The 14,409-nt window shown below is 35.9% G+C and overlaps 1 protein-coding gene across 4 annotated transcripts in view; it reads left to right on the top strand.

Moving 5' to 3' along the window:
- The window catches only part of ARHGAP5 (Rho GTPase activating protein 5), a 47,803-nt gene that overhangs the window by 10,823 nt on the left and 22,571 nt on the right, over nucleotides 1-14,409 (top strand). For all 4 annotated transcript variants that reach the window (XM_042048435.1, XM_042048433.1, XM_042048434.1 and 1 more), the window contains 2 exons: nucleotides 204-4,103; nucleotides 13,773-13,920. In XM_042048435.1, coding sequence (XP_041904369.1) covers nucleotides 381-4,103; nucleotides 13,773-13,920 — 3,871 coding nt within the window. In that variant the 5' untranslated portion in view covers nucleotides 204-380. The remainder of the gene's footprint in view (nucleotides 1-203; nucleotides 4,104-13,772; nucleotides 13,921-14,409) is intronic.

A 14,409-nucleotide genomic window follows, 5' to 3' on the forward strand; every position in this document is an offset into this window, starting at 1 on the left:
AAATTTGTCGTATAAATAGCATTAACTATAGTTCATACTGAACTGTGAATTTAAAACCTTGTTCAAAGAAGTTGAAGAATTTTCATATACACAGAAAATCAGGGTGATCAATTAAAAGTGCTTCTTAAAATCTCCTTTTTTAATGAATATTTTAAAGAAATACCTGCAATCTTGAACAATCTTTTTTTCTCTGTATTTTTTAGGAAGATGATCCTCCTTGTCATGGTTGTCTGAGTTTGTCTTAATCACAAGCTGAAGCAGGAATGACTGAAAGCGATTTTTGGAACCCTGGATATACAATTTAAATTTGTAGGAACCTTTTCCAGAATGAAAACCGCATACAGTTACCTTGATAATTGCAAAAGGATGAGAGGAAAGTTATGATGGCAAAAAACAAAGAGCCACGCCCCCCATCTTATGCTGTTAGTGTTGTTGGACTGTCTGGAACTGAAAAGGATAAAGGTAATTGTGGAGTCGGAAAGTCATGTTTGTGCAATAGATTCGTTCGATCAAAAGCAGATGAATATTATCCTGAGCATACCTCTGTGCTTAGCACAATTGACTTTGGAGGAAGAGTTGTTAACAATGATCACTTTTTGTACTGGGGTGACGTAACACAAAGTGGTGAGGATGGAATTGAGTGCAGAATTCATGTAATTGAACAGACTGAGTTCATTGATGATCAGACTTTCTTGCCTCATCGGAGTACAAATTTACAACCGTACATAAAACGTGCAGCTGCCTCCAAACTGCAGTCCGCAGAAAAACTAATGTACATTTGCACAGATCAGCTAGGCTTGGAGCAAGACTTTGAGCAAAAACAAATGCCTGAAGGGAAATTAAACATAGATGGGTTTTTATTGTGCATTGATGTAAGCCAAGGATGCAATAGGAAGTTTGATGATCAACTTAAATTTGTGAATAATCTTTATATCCAGCTCTCAAAGTCTAAAAAACCCATAATAATAGCAGCAACAAAATGTGATGAATGTGTGGATCATTATCTGCGAGAGGTTCAGGCCTTTGCTTCAAATAAGAAGAACCTTGTGGTCGTGGAAACATCGGCAAGATTCAATGTCAATGTTGAAACATGTTTTACTGCACTGGTACAAATGATGGATAAAACTCGTGGTAAACCTAAAATAATCCCCTATCTGGATGCCTATAAAACTCAAAGACAGTTAGTTGTTACGGCAACAGATAAGTTTGAAAAACTTGTCCAAACTGTGAGAGACTATCATGCAACTTGGAAAACCGTTAGTAACAAGCTGAAAAACCACCCTGATTATGAAGAGTACATAAATTTGGAAGGAACAAAAAAGGCCAAAAACACATTTTCAAAACACATAGAGCAACTTAAACAGGAACATATTAGAAAGAGAAAAGAGGAGTACATTAATGCATTGCCAAGAGCTCTTAATACTCTTCTGTCAAATCTAGATGAGATTGAACTTTTGAGCTGGTCAGAAGCCTTGAAGGTAATGGAGAAAAGGCCTGACTTCCAGTCCTGTTTTGTAGTGCTTGAAAAAACACCCTGGGATGAAACTGACCACATAGATAAAGTGAATGACAGAAGGATTCCATTTGACCTTCTCACTACCCTAGAGGCAGAAAAAGTTTATCAAAACCATGTGCAGCATCTTATATCCGAAAAAAGGAGGGTTGAAATGAAAGAGAAATTCAAAAAAACTCTTGAGAAAATCCAATTCATTTCACCCGGGCAGCCGTGGGAAGAAGTTATATGTTTTGTGGTGGATGACGAAGCATTCAAATACATCACTGATGCAGATAGTAAGGAAGTGTATGGTAGGCATCAGAGGGAGATTGTTGAAAAAGCCAAAGAGGAGTTTCAGGAAATGCTTTTTGAACATTCAGAGCTATTTTATGATCTGGATCTTAATGCAACACCAAGTACAGATAAAATGAGTGAAATTCATGCAGTTCTGAGTGAAGAACCTAGATACAAAGCTTTACAGAAACTTGCACCTGATAGAGAATCTCTTCTGCTCAAACACATAGGATTTGTATATCACCCAACTAAAGAAACTTGTCTTAGTGGCCAAAACTGCATGGACATAAAAGTAGAAGAGTTGCTTGCCAACAGTCTTCTGCAACTAGACCATGGACGCTCAAATTTATACCATGATAGTGCCAACATTGATAAAATTAATCTTTTCATTTTGGGCAAAGATGGCCTTGCACAAGAATTGGCAAATGAAATTCGGACACAATCCACTGATGATGAATATGCATTAGATGGAAAAATATATGAACTAGATCTTAGGCCTGTTGATGCCAAATCCCCATACCTGCTGACTCAGTTGTGGACCTCAGCCTTCAAACCACATGGTTGTTTCTGCGTGTTTAACTCTATTGAATCACTGACTTTTATTGGGGAGTGCATTGCAAAAATAAGGGCTGAAGCATCTCAGATAAGGAGAGACAAGTATATGGCTAATCTTTCATTTACATTAATATTGGCTAACCAGAGGGACAGTGTTAGCAAGAATCTACCTATTCTGAGACATCAGGGACAGCAATTGGCTAACAAGTTACAGTGTCCTTTTGTAGATGTGCCTGCTGGTACATACCCACGCAAATTTAATGAGGCCCAAATAAAACAAGCTCTAAGGGGAGTACTGGAAGCAGTTAAACACAATTTTGATGTTGTAAGTCCAGTTCCCACTATTAAAGATCTGTCAGAAGCTGACTTAAGGATTGTCATGTGTGCCATGTGTGGTGATCCATTCAGTGTGGATCTTATTCTTTCACCTTTCCTTGATTCTCACTCCTGTAGTGCTGCTCAGGCTGGCCAGAATAATTCTTTGATGCTTGATAAAATAATAGGTGAAAAGAGACGTCGAATACAGATAACTATATTATCATACCATTCTTCAATTGGTGTAAGGAAAGATGAACTTGTTCATGGATATATACTGGTCTATTCTGCGAAGCGAAAGGCATCCATGGGAATGCTTCGGGCATTTCTTTCTGAAGTTCAGGATACGATTCCTGTCCAGTTGGTGGCTGTTACTGATAGCCAGGCGGACTTCTTTGAGAATGAAGCAATCAAGGAACTCATGACTGAAGGAGAACACATAGCAACAGAAATTACTGCGAAGTTTACAGCTTTATATTCATTATCTCAATATCATCGTCAAACTGAGGTTTTCACATTGTTCTTCAGTGATGTATTAGAGAAGAAAAACATGATTGAAAGTTCCTACATGTCAGACAGCACAAGGGAATCAACGCATACAAGTGAAGATGTTTTTCCAAGATCGCCGAGAGGAAGTTCCCTTGACTATAATTACCCAGATTCAGAGGATGATGCCGAAGGACCACCGCCTTACAGTCCGATTGGTGATGATGTAAGGTTACTCCCAGCACCTAGTGATCGTTCGAAGTACCGACTGGATTTGGAAGGAAATGAGTATCCTATTCACAGTACGCCAATCAATTGTCATGACCATGAACGCAACCATAAAGTGCCTCCTCCGATAAAACCGAAACCACTTGTTCCAAGAACAAATGTGAAAAAACTGGATCCTAACCTCCTGAAAACAATTGAGGCAGGTATTGGCAAAAACCCCAGGAAACAGCCTTCTCGAGTGCCTGCAGCACCACCAGAAGATACAGACCAATCTGACAACTATGCTGAACCTATTGACATGGTTTACAAACACAAAGGCTTTGCAGATGATATCTATGCGGTTCCAGAGGATAGTCAGAATCGTATTATTAAAGTTCGAAACTCAATTGTTATAAATACCCAAGGTGAGGAAGAAAATGGGTTTTCTGATAGAGTAGCCAAAAGTCATGGGGAAAGAAGGCCTTCAAAATACAAATACAAGTCTAAGACACTGTTCAGCAAAGCCAAGTCTTACTATAGGAGAACACATTCAGATGCAAGTGATGATGAGGCTTTTACCACCTCTAAACCTAAAAGAAAAGGAAGACATCGTGGAAGTGAAGAAGACCCACTTCTTTCACCTGTTGAAACATGGAAGGGTGGCATAGATAATCCTGCTATTACATCGGATCAAGAATTGGATGATAAAAAAATGAAAAAGAAACCCCACAAAGTAAAAGAAGATAAAAAGGTAAGTCAGTTAATTTAAATTTTATTTACAACTTCTGGTGCGTTGTAAAAAGGGAAGACACAAAATATGAAAGAGTTGCACCCTGTTTTGAAACAGGTGCTTTAAAATTTCCAATCAATATTTGTTAGATTTTTTTTGTCTTAAGTTCCTGTTAAGTTGCTTGGAACTAGCAAACCTTAGGGAATGAGATAGTTTGTCACCTTATCAGCTGTTTAATAAATTTCAGTTGTTTTCATCTCTGTACTTACATGTGGAGGCTTCCTTTCTTTTAAGTGAGGTGGTGGGGGTTTTTTTAAGGAAAAAGATGCTTTATGACTTCTTGAGTAGAACCGGTTCTTTCAATTCTTGCAGTTTTTGCTGTTGGAATGAGGTTTAGGGCTGGTGAATGAAAGGAGTGATTTCTTTTTAAGTCTTGGTTGTCTACCTGGAACTCTAGAACAAGTGCATGAAAAGGAAACTTTGTATAGTAGTTCTACTGACTGCTGCATTTTCCTAGTGTGAGCAAACAGCTGATCAAGTTGAAAGTTATACCACTTGTAAGGTTCTCTATTCAAGCAGAGTAAAAGGAACAAAATAGGGAAATAAAAGGAAAATAACAATGTTGCAGTTTACTTGAAAAATGTTTCATTTTCATCTTTATGCCTGAGAGTTACTTATTTTTTGACTTACTGTCTGAGAAGTTTTATCATCCAAGGTAGTGTTGTGGTGTGGGTTCTATATGTACATTCTTTATAGTTTAGATTTTAATTTTAGGCCAGCAGTCATTGTGTTGGGTATAGTTTTGACATGAAATCAAGACTGTTCCTGATCAGTTAGATACTTTCTGTCTTGTCTAAAAATAATCTGACCTTTTTAATATTATCTTTTGTAGCATTTTCAAAATGTCACTTTTTTAGCTTAAATCTGATGGTACTTGAAAACCAGGTAGAAATAAGTTTTGTTAAAGTAGAGCATAGTTACATTTTACTAGTAGATAAAATTTTTCCTGGTGTGCAGCTGTGATTTGAATTACACATGACTGATTTAAAGGGCACTAAATTTTCTTAGGGCTTACTCATAAGCGTGGATAATGATGTCTTGTGGGCATAAAATCATATGGTTAAAAATACCTTGAAGTTATCCTTGTGGAGAAACTTCGATTTAAAAAAACCCCAATAATTTATATACTTTTCATAGGATCGTTGAATATCCTGAGTTGGAAGGAACCCACAAAGATAATCAAGTCCAACTTCTGGACTCCTTTTGCTTGAAATAATCTTGTTACATAGAAATTGAAATGTAGTTTCATAATCTTCCTGCTGTCCCAGCTGTGTTGAGTTGACACAGAGTTATTCTGTGTTGAATATTTATGTTTTAAACTGAGTAGATCTAGTAGAGTGGGGTCTTCTCTTCCTATAATTGTGTCAGGAAACCTGCTGATGCCTCTACCAAAGCCTCCACTTTTGGCTTTAGCCTGTTGAGAAGAAGCCTGAGTTGCAAGTTTCAGGCTGTTTTAATTTTTGTAGTGGGTAAGTTTCTTGAAGAGTAGAATTGTTTTAAGTTTTGGTTGGTTGGTTTTGCTTTGGTTTGTGATTTGTTGGTTATCTGGGGGTTTTTTTTGGGAAGGGGTTGTATGTGTTTTGTTTTTTTTTTTACTCACAAGTAGCAAAGCTGCTACTATTAGAGAAAACTTTTAATAATCGTGGAAATTATTGTAATGATTGAGAAAACAAATTTAACTTGATAGCTCAAATGTTTGCAAGTTTTTAAAGTATCTTGAGTGCTATTTTGAGTGCTCAGTGCTTTTGATAAGTAGTGACTTCTGTGTTGACTTGAATGAAGTTGAAGTGAGAGCAGTTCCAGTTCAAGTGAGTCATTCTAGTTCATTACCTGTTCCTTTGGGTTTTTTAATGCTTAATTTTATTTCAGAAGAGATGCAGTTTTATTAATTTTGGAACTTTTTCCACATGTTTTCCTGTGTTGTTTTGGATGAGGAACTAGCAGTCTTTTATTACAGAAACAAAAAATTATTCAAATTATATTTTCCTTGTCAAGTGTTCTTTGGTCCATGTGAGAGATGTTAGTGCACCACTATTTACAGATTACTTGCCGAGTTTTTTTGAGAATTTTGACTGCTTGAATGTGAAAGAGATAAATAGAACTTGTGTACTTTCTTTCTGACTATTTCTTAAATCTCTTGCTGATACTTTTTCTGAATTGTTCAGCTCTTTGTAAAGGGAACATAGGATACATGTGTAACTATTCTTGCTTTAATTACAGTGGTTCTGAAATACAGAAATCCTATGAACAAAATTAATTTGTTTGGAAAAACTTGAACTTTGAAGTCTGAAGTCCTAGTTGTCTTTTTCAGAGATTGATTGTTTTATTTTAAGCCTGAATAGGGTGTAACACTCTTGATACTCCTTGCATTTTTGTTTGAGATGTGATGTGTTTCTGGTTGGGTTTCTTGTAAGGTGTCTCAGGAGAGACATAACTGTGCTGCAGGATGCTCATTCTGCCCTGATGCTTTCAGGACCCCGGTCTCCCAACTCACAAGATAAAATCACGTAAAAATATGGGCACTAGGACATTTATAGGGAGGCAGAAAATGGATGTAGAGTGATTGTAGGGTTCAGGTAAAAAAACTGAAGGCAAAAAGGCAAGAGTTGGGTGGGTAGGAAGGAGGAGTCAAGATCTGACGAACAGTAGAGTGGGAAAATGAACAGCTGTAGTTTGGCTAACACTTACGTATCAAACTTTGAAAATCTCTTGTGAACACATGTTATTAAAGGCAGAAGTAAATAGTCAGAATTGTGCTACTTGTTGCTATTTGGAAGCATAAATTAAAATGTTTTACTGTGGAAAGTAATAGCAATGACAAATCTGTGGAAAGCAGGTAACATTACTTGCAAGGTCATCTAACGTTTTTTACTACCAAAAGAAACAATTTAAAATTCAGGCCAGTTAAGCAAGTGTGCTTTGGTCTGAATTATTTGCCCATTATTTTTGTCCATAACACTGTGCTAGTGTTCTTAGGTCTTCTTTCAGTATACTGGTAGTCAGAACTGGAAGAGAATTGTCCTTGAGCTCTTCTTTAAATTATCACAGCAATATAATTCCTCTGAAAACTTTTATCCCCTCATTACTCATTTACTCTGAAAAACTCATCCAGAGCTTCTGTTTCCTCTGTATTGGTGAGCAATCTTGCAATTCCTAGTTTTCACCTTTCCATGTGGTAACCTCTCTCCTGGAATGTTTTTTTTCTCTGTCTGGTCGCCTCCAAACTGGTAAAGAAAAAATGGCTGCTTCTTGACCTGAGTTTTAGAAGATTTAAAGAGAAATTGGAATTGTCCTCTGAACCTGTGTTTTTGAATGAGGGTGACTGAAACTGTGCATAGTATTGCAAGGAATGTCATAACAGTGCATCATATAATCTTAATGTTTGCTGATGTCTACTAGAAATTACTACCCGACACAGTTGTGTGATTGTACCCAACCTTTGCTTAGCTGCAGTTGCTGTCACTTTAGGTACCTTTGGCCTGCTCTTGTCCTTGATAATTTCCGGGTAATGACTTCACACTGTATAGTACAGGTGGTTTATTGTACATACACACCTGTATAGTATATACACACAGTATCCGTACATTAGAGCACGTGCTACAGCCACATTACAGCGCATAACTGTTACTAGTTGCGCATTCCAGTGCATGATTTTTCCATTACTCTACGACTTTGTCCTTTTTGTTGTTGAGTATCATCTTTTTTCTGCTCCTCCAGTTGTCACTGTAGTTTCCTATATGCCATCACCAAGTGCCTTACTAAAGTTCAGATTGGTACGACCAACAAAGAGATGGTAGTTCTATCTTTGCCTCTAGAAAAGTGGAAAAGGTTGAATCAGTATAGTCTAATCTGTGATACACCCACCTTTATCCTATTTTATTTTATTAGCATGTGTCTAAATGTTCTGAAAAATCCATTATATGGCCTTGCATGTGCTATTAACAAGTTGACCATTGAACTTTTTCTGGTGGGGATAAATATGAAGAGAAGTGAGGAGGTGGTGAAGAAAGCAAGCAGACTGGCTTCAATCACAGGACTTTTTAGCCACGTTCATGTGGAGTTGTGTGTGCACACTGAGCTTGAAATACTTCAAGTGCATGTTGTTCAATATTTGAAGTGCATGCTGTGTGCTAGTATTTGTTAAGCTGTAGTGGCCTGTTTCTTCACCTACAGAACTTCTTCTGTAAAGTTTCTCTTATGAGAAAAGCATCTTGTCCTTTCTGTTGTTGCTAAACAAAATAGCAAAAAAATGCATTTTGTGGAGTAAATTCTCCTCTATATTGTCATGCTTTCTATGTTTGATTGTTTATTTCCATCATGGTGTTCACAAACTTTAAAGGATCTAAGCACAGACTAAAATGTTAAAATGTAGCTTTGTGCTGTTTCTTCTTTGCCAAGTTAGACCTCTCCAGCTGTGATGTATGCTCACTCATCTCCATGTCTTTATCAGAAACTGGAAGTGGGAATTACAAGTAGATGCTCATCTCAATTAGAATTTTTAACATTAAGGTCTAGTATAAACATTATTGGTGTTGGTACACATGAAAAGCAGCAGCCTTGCAAGCTGTATCATAAACTGAAGACAAAAATAGTTTAACTTAATTACTTTGGAGATACAAAACAACAAACTACAGAAAATTTCAGGTCATGAAAGGGCATGAACATTCCTAGAGGAAAAGGATCTTGCTGAAGGAAGCCTTCTAATATCTTAGGAAGAACTGTTTCATGTGTGTGCAATAACCTTAAAGCTGCAACTGATGCATTTTATGCATTAATAGAAAGCCCAAACCACAGTAGTCCTTGCCTTTCCATTCTCACTGTGTAAACAAGCCCAGTGTAAATATTTAAAAAACTAGTCATCAATTATTATCAATGATTTTTTTTTTATTATTATTATTACTATGAAATAATAGCCAGTTGTTTTTGATCCTTGTCTTAATTTAGTAATTCCCTCTTCAGCAGGAAGCCTGCCTGATGTGGAAACCGGTAGCTATTCCATATAGTGACAACTAATAACCTTGTTATTTGTTTTTACAATGGCATTGATGTGTATTAAAACTTTACCCACCTGCTTTAGAGCTCTTATCTTTGTGAACACTTTGAGATATGTTCAGTGTCTAATTTAGGCTGTTTTTTTTCTCCTCTTATAGATTATGGTTGTTTAGGTTTTTGTCCTCCACAACATATAAAGAACAGCAAATATCCTGACTAAATTTTTGCAAAGGGAAAGGAAAAGCCTTATCTTGAATTTTTTAAGTACTTCTGAAAAGAAATCCTAACAAATCCACCCACCACAGAGACTAGAGAGATCTTGTAAACAATACAATCAATTACCTGTTCGGTGATAATTCTTTGGCATGTCATTGTTGAAATCTGAAAAAGTTCCACTATATGTTCTTTGACCAATGGTCAGTAGTTTGGTTATTCAATGTCTGATGGGTTTTTTTTTTTTTTTTGGTGAATGGAGTTTCCATCTGTATTGCTAAATCTGAGAAACAGTGTTTTAAAACATTGCTTTGTAATCCTGTTTGCAAACAACACTGGTTGCTTCCAGAGAAGTTTGTGAATTACTTCTTTCCATTTTCATTTATACCAAGATGATTGATTGTAAGATGCTTTTTACTTTAAATGAATCTGAACACTTTCCTCAGTTATTTCAGCAAGAAAAATCCACTAGCATCTTGATGAAGTCTCACATATTTTACTTTTGACTTTTTAGAACATGATATAAGCAGTACGTTTCTCATCTATTTTTCTATGCTTAAACTTGCTTGCTGCCATTATAATTTCAAAACTATATGAAATTTTGTGTTAAAACTATTACAGAAATAGTGTGAGGAACTGTAGAGCCCATGTGTGTTGATCTCAGTTTTAATAAGACTATGGTAAACATGTGAGCAGTGGCAGATCAACTTACATTTTTATTCAGCTGTTCTTGTGTAAATTCAGTGGTTAATTTAGCAAAATACTGTACTTCAGACTGGAATGTGCAGTGAATTTTTTTTTGTTCTGAGGAATACAGGAAATATTAGAATCTGTACTTTCAGGTTTCATCTGTTCAAATTTAACACTCTTAATATGCATATTTAGAGCCATATGCCTTCTTGAGCCACTGTAGTTTAAAACAGTGTAACAAGCTGGAATTCTAAAAATGGCAGAAGGCATGAAGTGAAGAAAGAGCATGTTAGGGACAGTGATCTGCATTATTCATATATCATATAATTTCTGAAGAGCTGGCTGTGAATTAGAGATTACAAATACTTTATTAAGTATATTTATTCACTATAAAGTGAATGCTGTTCATGGTGTGTGGTTTTATGAAGTCCTGAAAATACAGACTTTGCCCTCCATGACCTTAGGGCTGACTGCAAATGATGCAGGCAGAAAATTTCCTTTGCATCAAAAGTAGTAGTGAAGTCTTTTGGAGGTAGAGAAGTGGTTGAATTTTGTACTTAATAAATAAATTATTGATGGTAGTTCTGGTGGGATGGCAGTGAGAGGAAAAAAAAGCCTGTCTTGAACAGAGGGCTTGCTAGAGTAAGCAGCCCATCCATAAAGGGACTTGATAGGATTTTGGCAGTTTTTAGTTTTCTAGGTTAATTTTAAAAGGTTGTATTTAAGTGCATTATACCCTCAAGGCTCACAACTGGCTAAAGTCTTAGCCTAGTTTCTCTCTAGATGATGAGTGTTACTTAGCTGGTTCCCTAGTACCTGCAGTCAAGAGGTTAAGCTTGGGTATTCTTTACATCTATATTTTCAAAGTTAATGTTCTTCGTAATAATATTTCTTTGAAATCAAGAATTGGATACTGTGCCATGCTAGACTATGTTTTTGTGTTTACCTTGTCTTATGTTAAGAGGACTTTAGCTAATCTTTTGCAACATGTATCTTGGTGATTGAAGTACTGCAAAATAAAGCAATATTGCAAGTAAATGCAATGCAAGGCAAGTTTGGAATTATCAGAGTTATAATGCTTTCCTGCCAAAATATATAAGGATCAGTTGAAAGTTTGGCATTAATCTGTTAGGGTATGACGAGAAGTTGTCTTTGGCAAGAAGCAAGTGGTGAAACCCATGCTGAAAGCTCAACGTAAGTGCAGCAATCAATTATACAAAGCCCCACAGATCTATACGAAAACAAAGGATTTCAACTTCATGGTCTTGGGCCTGTATTTTAATTACTAGCAGGAAAACAGTGGTATGTGAAACAATGAGCTTTTTGCTAGGCTTAAGTCACAAAACTTTTGTGCTGGTTCTTGTCTTCTTTAACTTGGTGCCTATTAGTTATTTTTTTATGATGATGTAGGAGAAGCATACAAAATTGGTTTTGGCTGTGCCTAGATTAGTACTTGCTGCATGCAGTATTACGTGACTGCTGCATTGTCGGGCGTAGGTGTTTTGGGAGGATGATTGAACTAAAAATACCTGGGGCAAAATCATAATCTCTTTGCCAAAATCTAGGAATTATGGTTCACCTTACTCAGGTGCTGTTTAACTAAATGAATAATTTAATGTTTAACAGTTTCTGTTTATTGTTTCATTAGAGATATTTTAAAAGAATTTTTTCTGCATAAAATTAAATGGTAGTTACTATCTTGACTAGAAAATCTGAAAGTTCCGTTCTATGTCTGATAGATCAGAAAAAAAAGGTGTTTTCTCAGAGTGGGGAATAGGGGTTAAAGAAAAGCTTTCACTAAGACTTAATTTTGTTAGAAATAAGACCCATATTTTTTTCCCTGAAGCCAATTGGTCTTTTGGCAAAGATTAGGTCTTTTGTACAGTACACCTTTTTGTTCAGAACAAGTTCTCCACTTAAGAAATCTAGACCAACAACTTCAGGAAGGTGTGGAAGTCTAAAATCAGGAAGTGGCATGTTGGTTTTTCTTAATGCCTTAAAGTTTTGTTTTTAATTTACAGAAGTATTTTTTGTAAAGATCATGTAGATAGTGTTATTTGCAGGAGGATTTGATTTATGCTGTCAGTGGAGAGTTTATGCACTCATATACCCCAAAAGAAAGGAAAATAATGAGGGAGATATTTTAATAAATACTGGCCAGGAGAGGTACAAAATACATAATGATACATAATGAGAAACAGCTGATAAACTTATTGTTGTAGCAGCCTTGTGAAATTGTAATTTCATGTTTATGGAATAGTCTTGCAGTGATCATATCTTGTACTCTGCCTTTAGACCAGTTTGCAAAAGGACTTCAGGGTTCTCTCCTTTTTCTCTTTATTGTTTTATTCTTTATGCTTCATTAAGTTCTTTAGACAAATTTTCACTTTCCAAACTGGGGATTAAACTGTTTTCAAGTAAAGAGTTCATCTAAGAAACCTTTTTGCATTTGTGTGTGCATAATGTCAAACGTGATATCACACAGTCCCTTGCAACCTTTCTTCTAAAAGCAGGACAATTATTGGAAAAGAGCACTATTTACTCCGATTTTGTACCTGTGTCTGGTATTTCATACTATGTCCAGGTATTCTACACAGATAATATTCATAATTTTCATAAAATTTCTGTGGAGTCCTAGTTTATTATTCCATTTGCCTGACTGCTTTCCAAGAGACACACAGAGTCTTTTTCTATCTTGTTGATCTTAAATACACAGTCTTGAGTGTTGCTTCATTTATTCTGTGATGGTGAAGATGTGCAGTGAACACCCTGGGGAAAAAAATTGAGTTGTTTCTCCTTTCTTTACCGCCTTAATATATGTATCTAAAATGATCTTTCGTTTAACATTTGACAAAAATGTTTTCAGTGAGTTTTATACATTGTTTAGCTTCAGCTTGGCCCTTTCAGCTGTTGCTCATCTGAGCTGGATGCTGCCTAAATAAATATTTTTGATGTACTTTATATTTTCATCAATATTCAGAGATGCATTATGGTATCTGATACAATATAACTCTTGTAATCATCCAAGGCTGGTTTATCAGTTCCACTGATACAAGTCCTTCTCAGTGGGAAAAAAAAAAATAAAAACAGGAAAATTCCGTATGAAACTCTCCATCTTAGATTTGATTGTGTGCAAACCTCCTTTTGGCTAAAATCCTATGCCTGTAACAAAGCATCCATGCATAATAGGAGTGCCTGCAACTTTAACTTCAAGACTGATTGTTAGTCATTCTCCATTGTCATGTTTCTTGTATAGTTGCAATATAAAGATTGTTTAGTATCTTTAAATATATGCAGAAGACACCAGCCTTGTTTTGGTGATATGACACCGGAGTTTTATCCTGACAATTTATAAGGAGGTGTGGTTCGGATGTGATTCCTGTGAGCTGTGCTGAAAGACTTGTCACAGCACTCTAAACAAGTGGTGTCTTTACTTCTGTTCCTGTGGTCTTTCAGTTACTGATATATTGGGTCATCCTGTTCCTAGTGTAATACAAAACGGATCAAAACTTTTAGAAGGTGAGTGCTTTGTATCTAATGTATTATTACTTTATAATTAAGTATTTATAAATTTATCATTTTAAAAGTGCATTTAATTTTTATTCATTCAGTTTGCTGTAGAGGAATTTTAATGTCTGATAGATATATGATCTGGTTGTGTTTACTGAATGATTGAAATATGAGTTGGTTAAAATGTTACTTGAATATTACTTAAATAACTCTGTTTTGTTGTAGCCGAAAAAGAAAACTAAGACATTCAATCCTCCAATCCGTAGAAACTGGGAAAGTAATTACTTTGGGATGCCCCTACAGGATTTGGTTACACCCGAGAAACCAATACCTCTGTTTGTTGAAAAATGTGTGCAATTCATTGAAGATACAGGTAAGATAGGAGGACTGTTAGAGGAAAGACTTGCCCATTTTGCATAACAAGTAAAGCCTCTCGTTTTCTGTTATAAAGTACTTACAGAATTTTTTACTATAAATAAATACATGGGGTTAGGCACATTTAGAAAGAATGTTTTCTAAATTGTGTGCTTAATATGTGATTTTTTTTTGACTTAATTTATACAAATACTTAATTACTTTTTGACAAGTGTCTGAAGTTTAACATGTTCCCTGTAATTTAAAAAACTTGTATCACTGTCTAATGCCAAATGACGTTTAACCCAATGGCAGTCCAGTCTTACATGTCTTACTATTGCCACTGCATTTTCTTTCATATATTTAAAAGCTCTGAAATCCGCCTTTTCCAATTATAGAAAACAGGGACTTGAAATGGCTTCTGACTTGGTTTGATTAGTCAGCTTTGCTTTCTTGATTTTGAAGGTGAACCTAGTTTTGCATTCTAACTTGTCACAGAGACAGAAAC

The sequence above is a fragment of the Corvus kubaryi genome, unplaced genomic scaffold (genome assembly GCF_017639235.1).
Source record: "Corvus kubaryi isolate FWS band 111438036 unplaced genomic scaffold, C.kubaryi_AGA036_p1.0 66, whole genome shotgun sequence".
In the NCBI taxonomy this organism is placed as follows: Eukaryota; Metazoa; Chordata; class Aves; order Passeriformes; family Corvidae; genus Corvus; species Corvus kubaryi.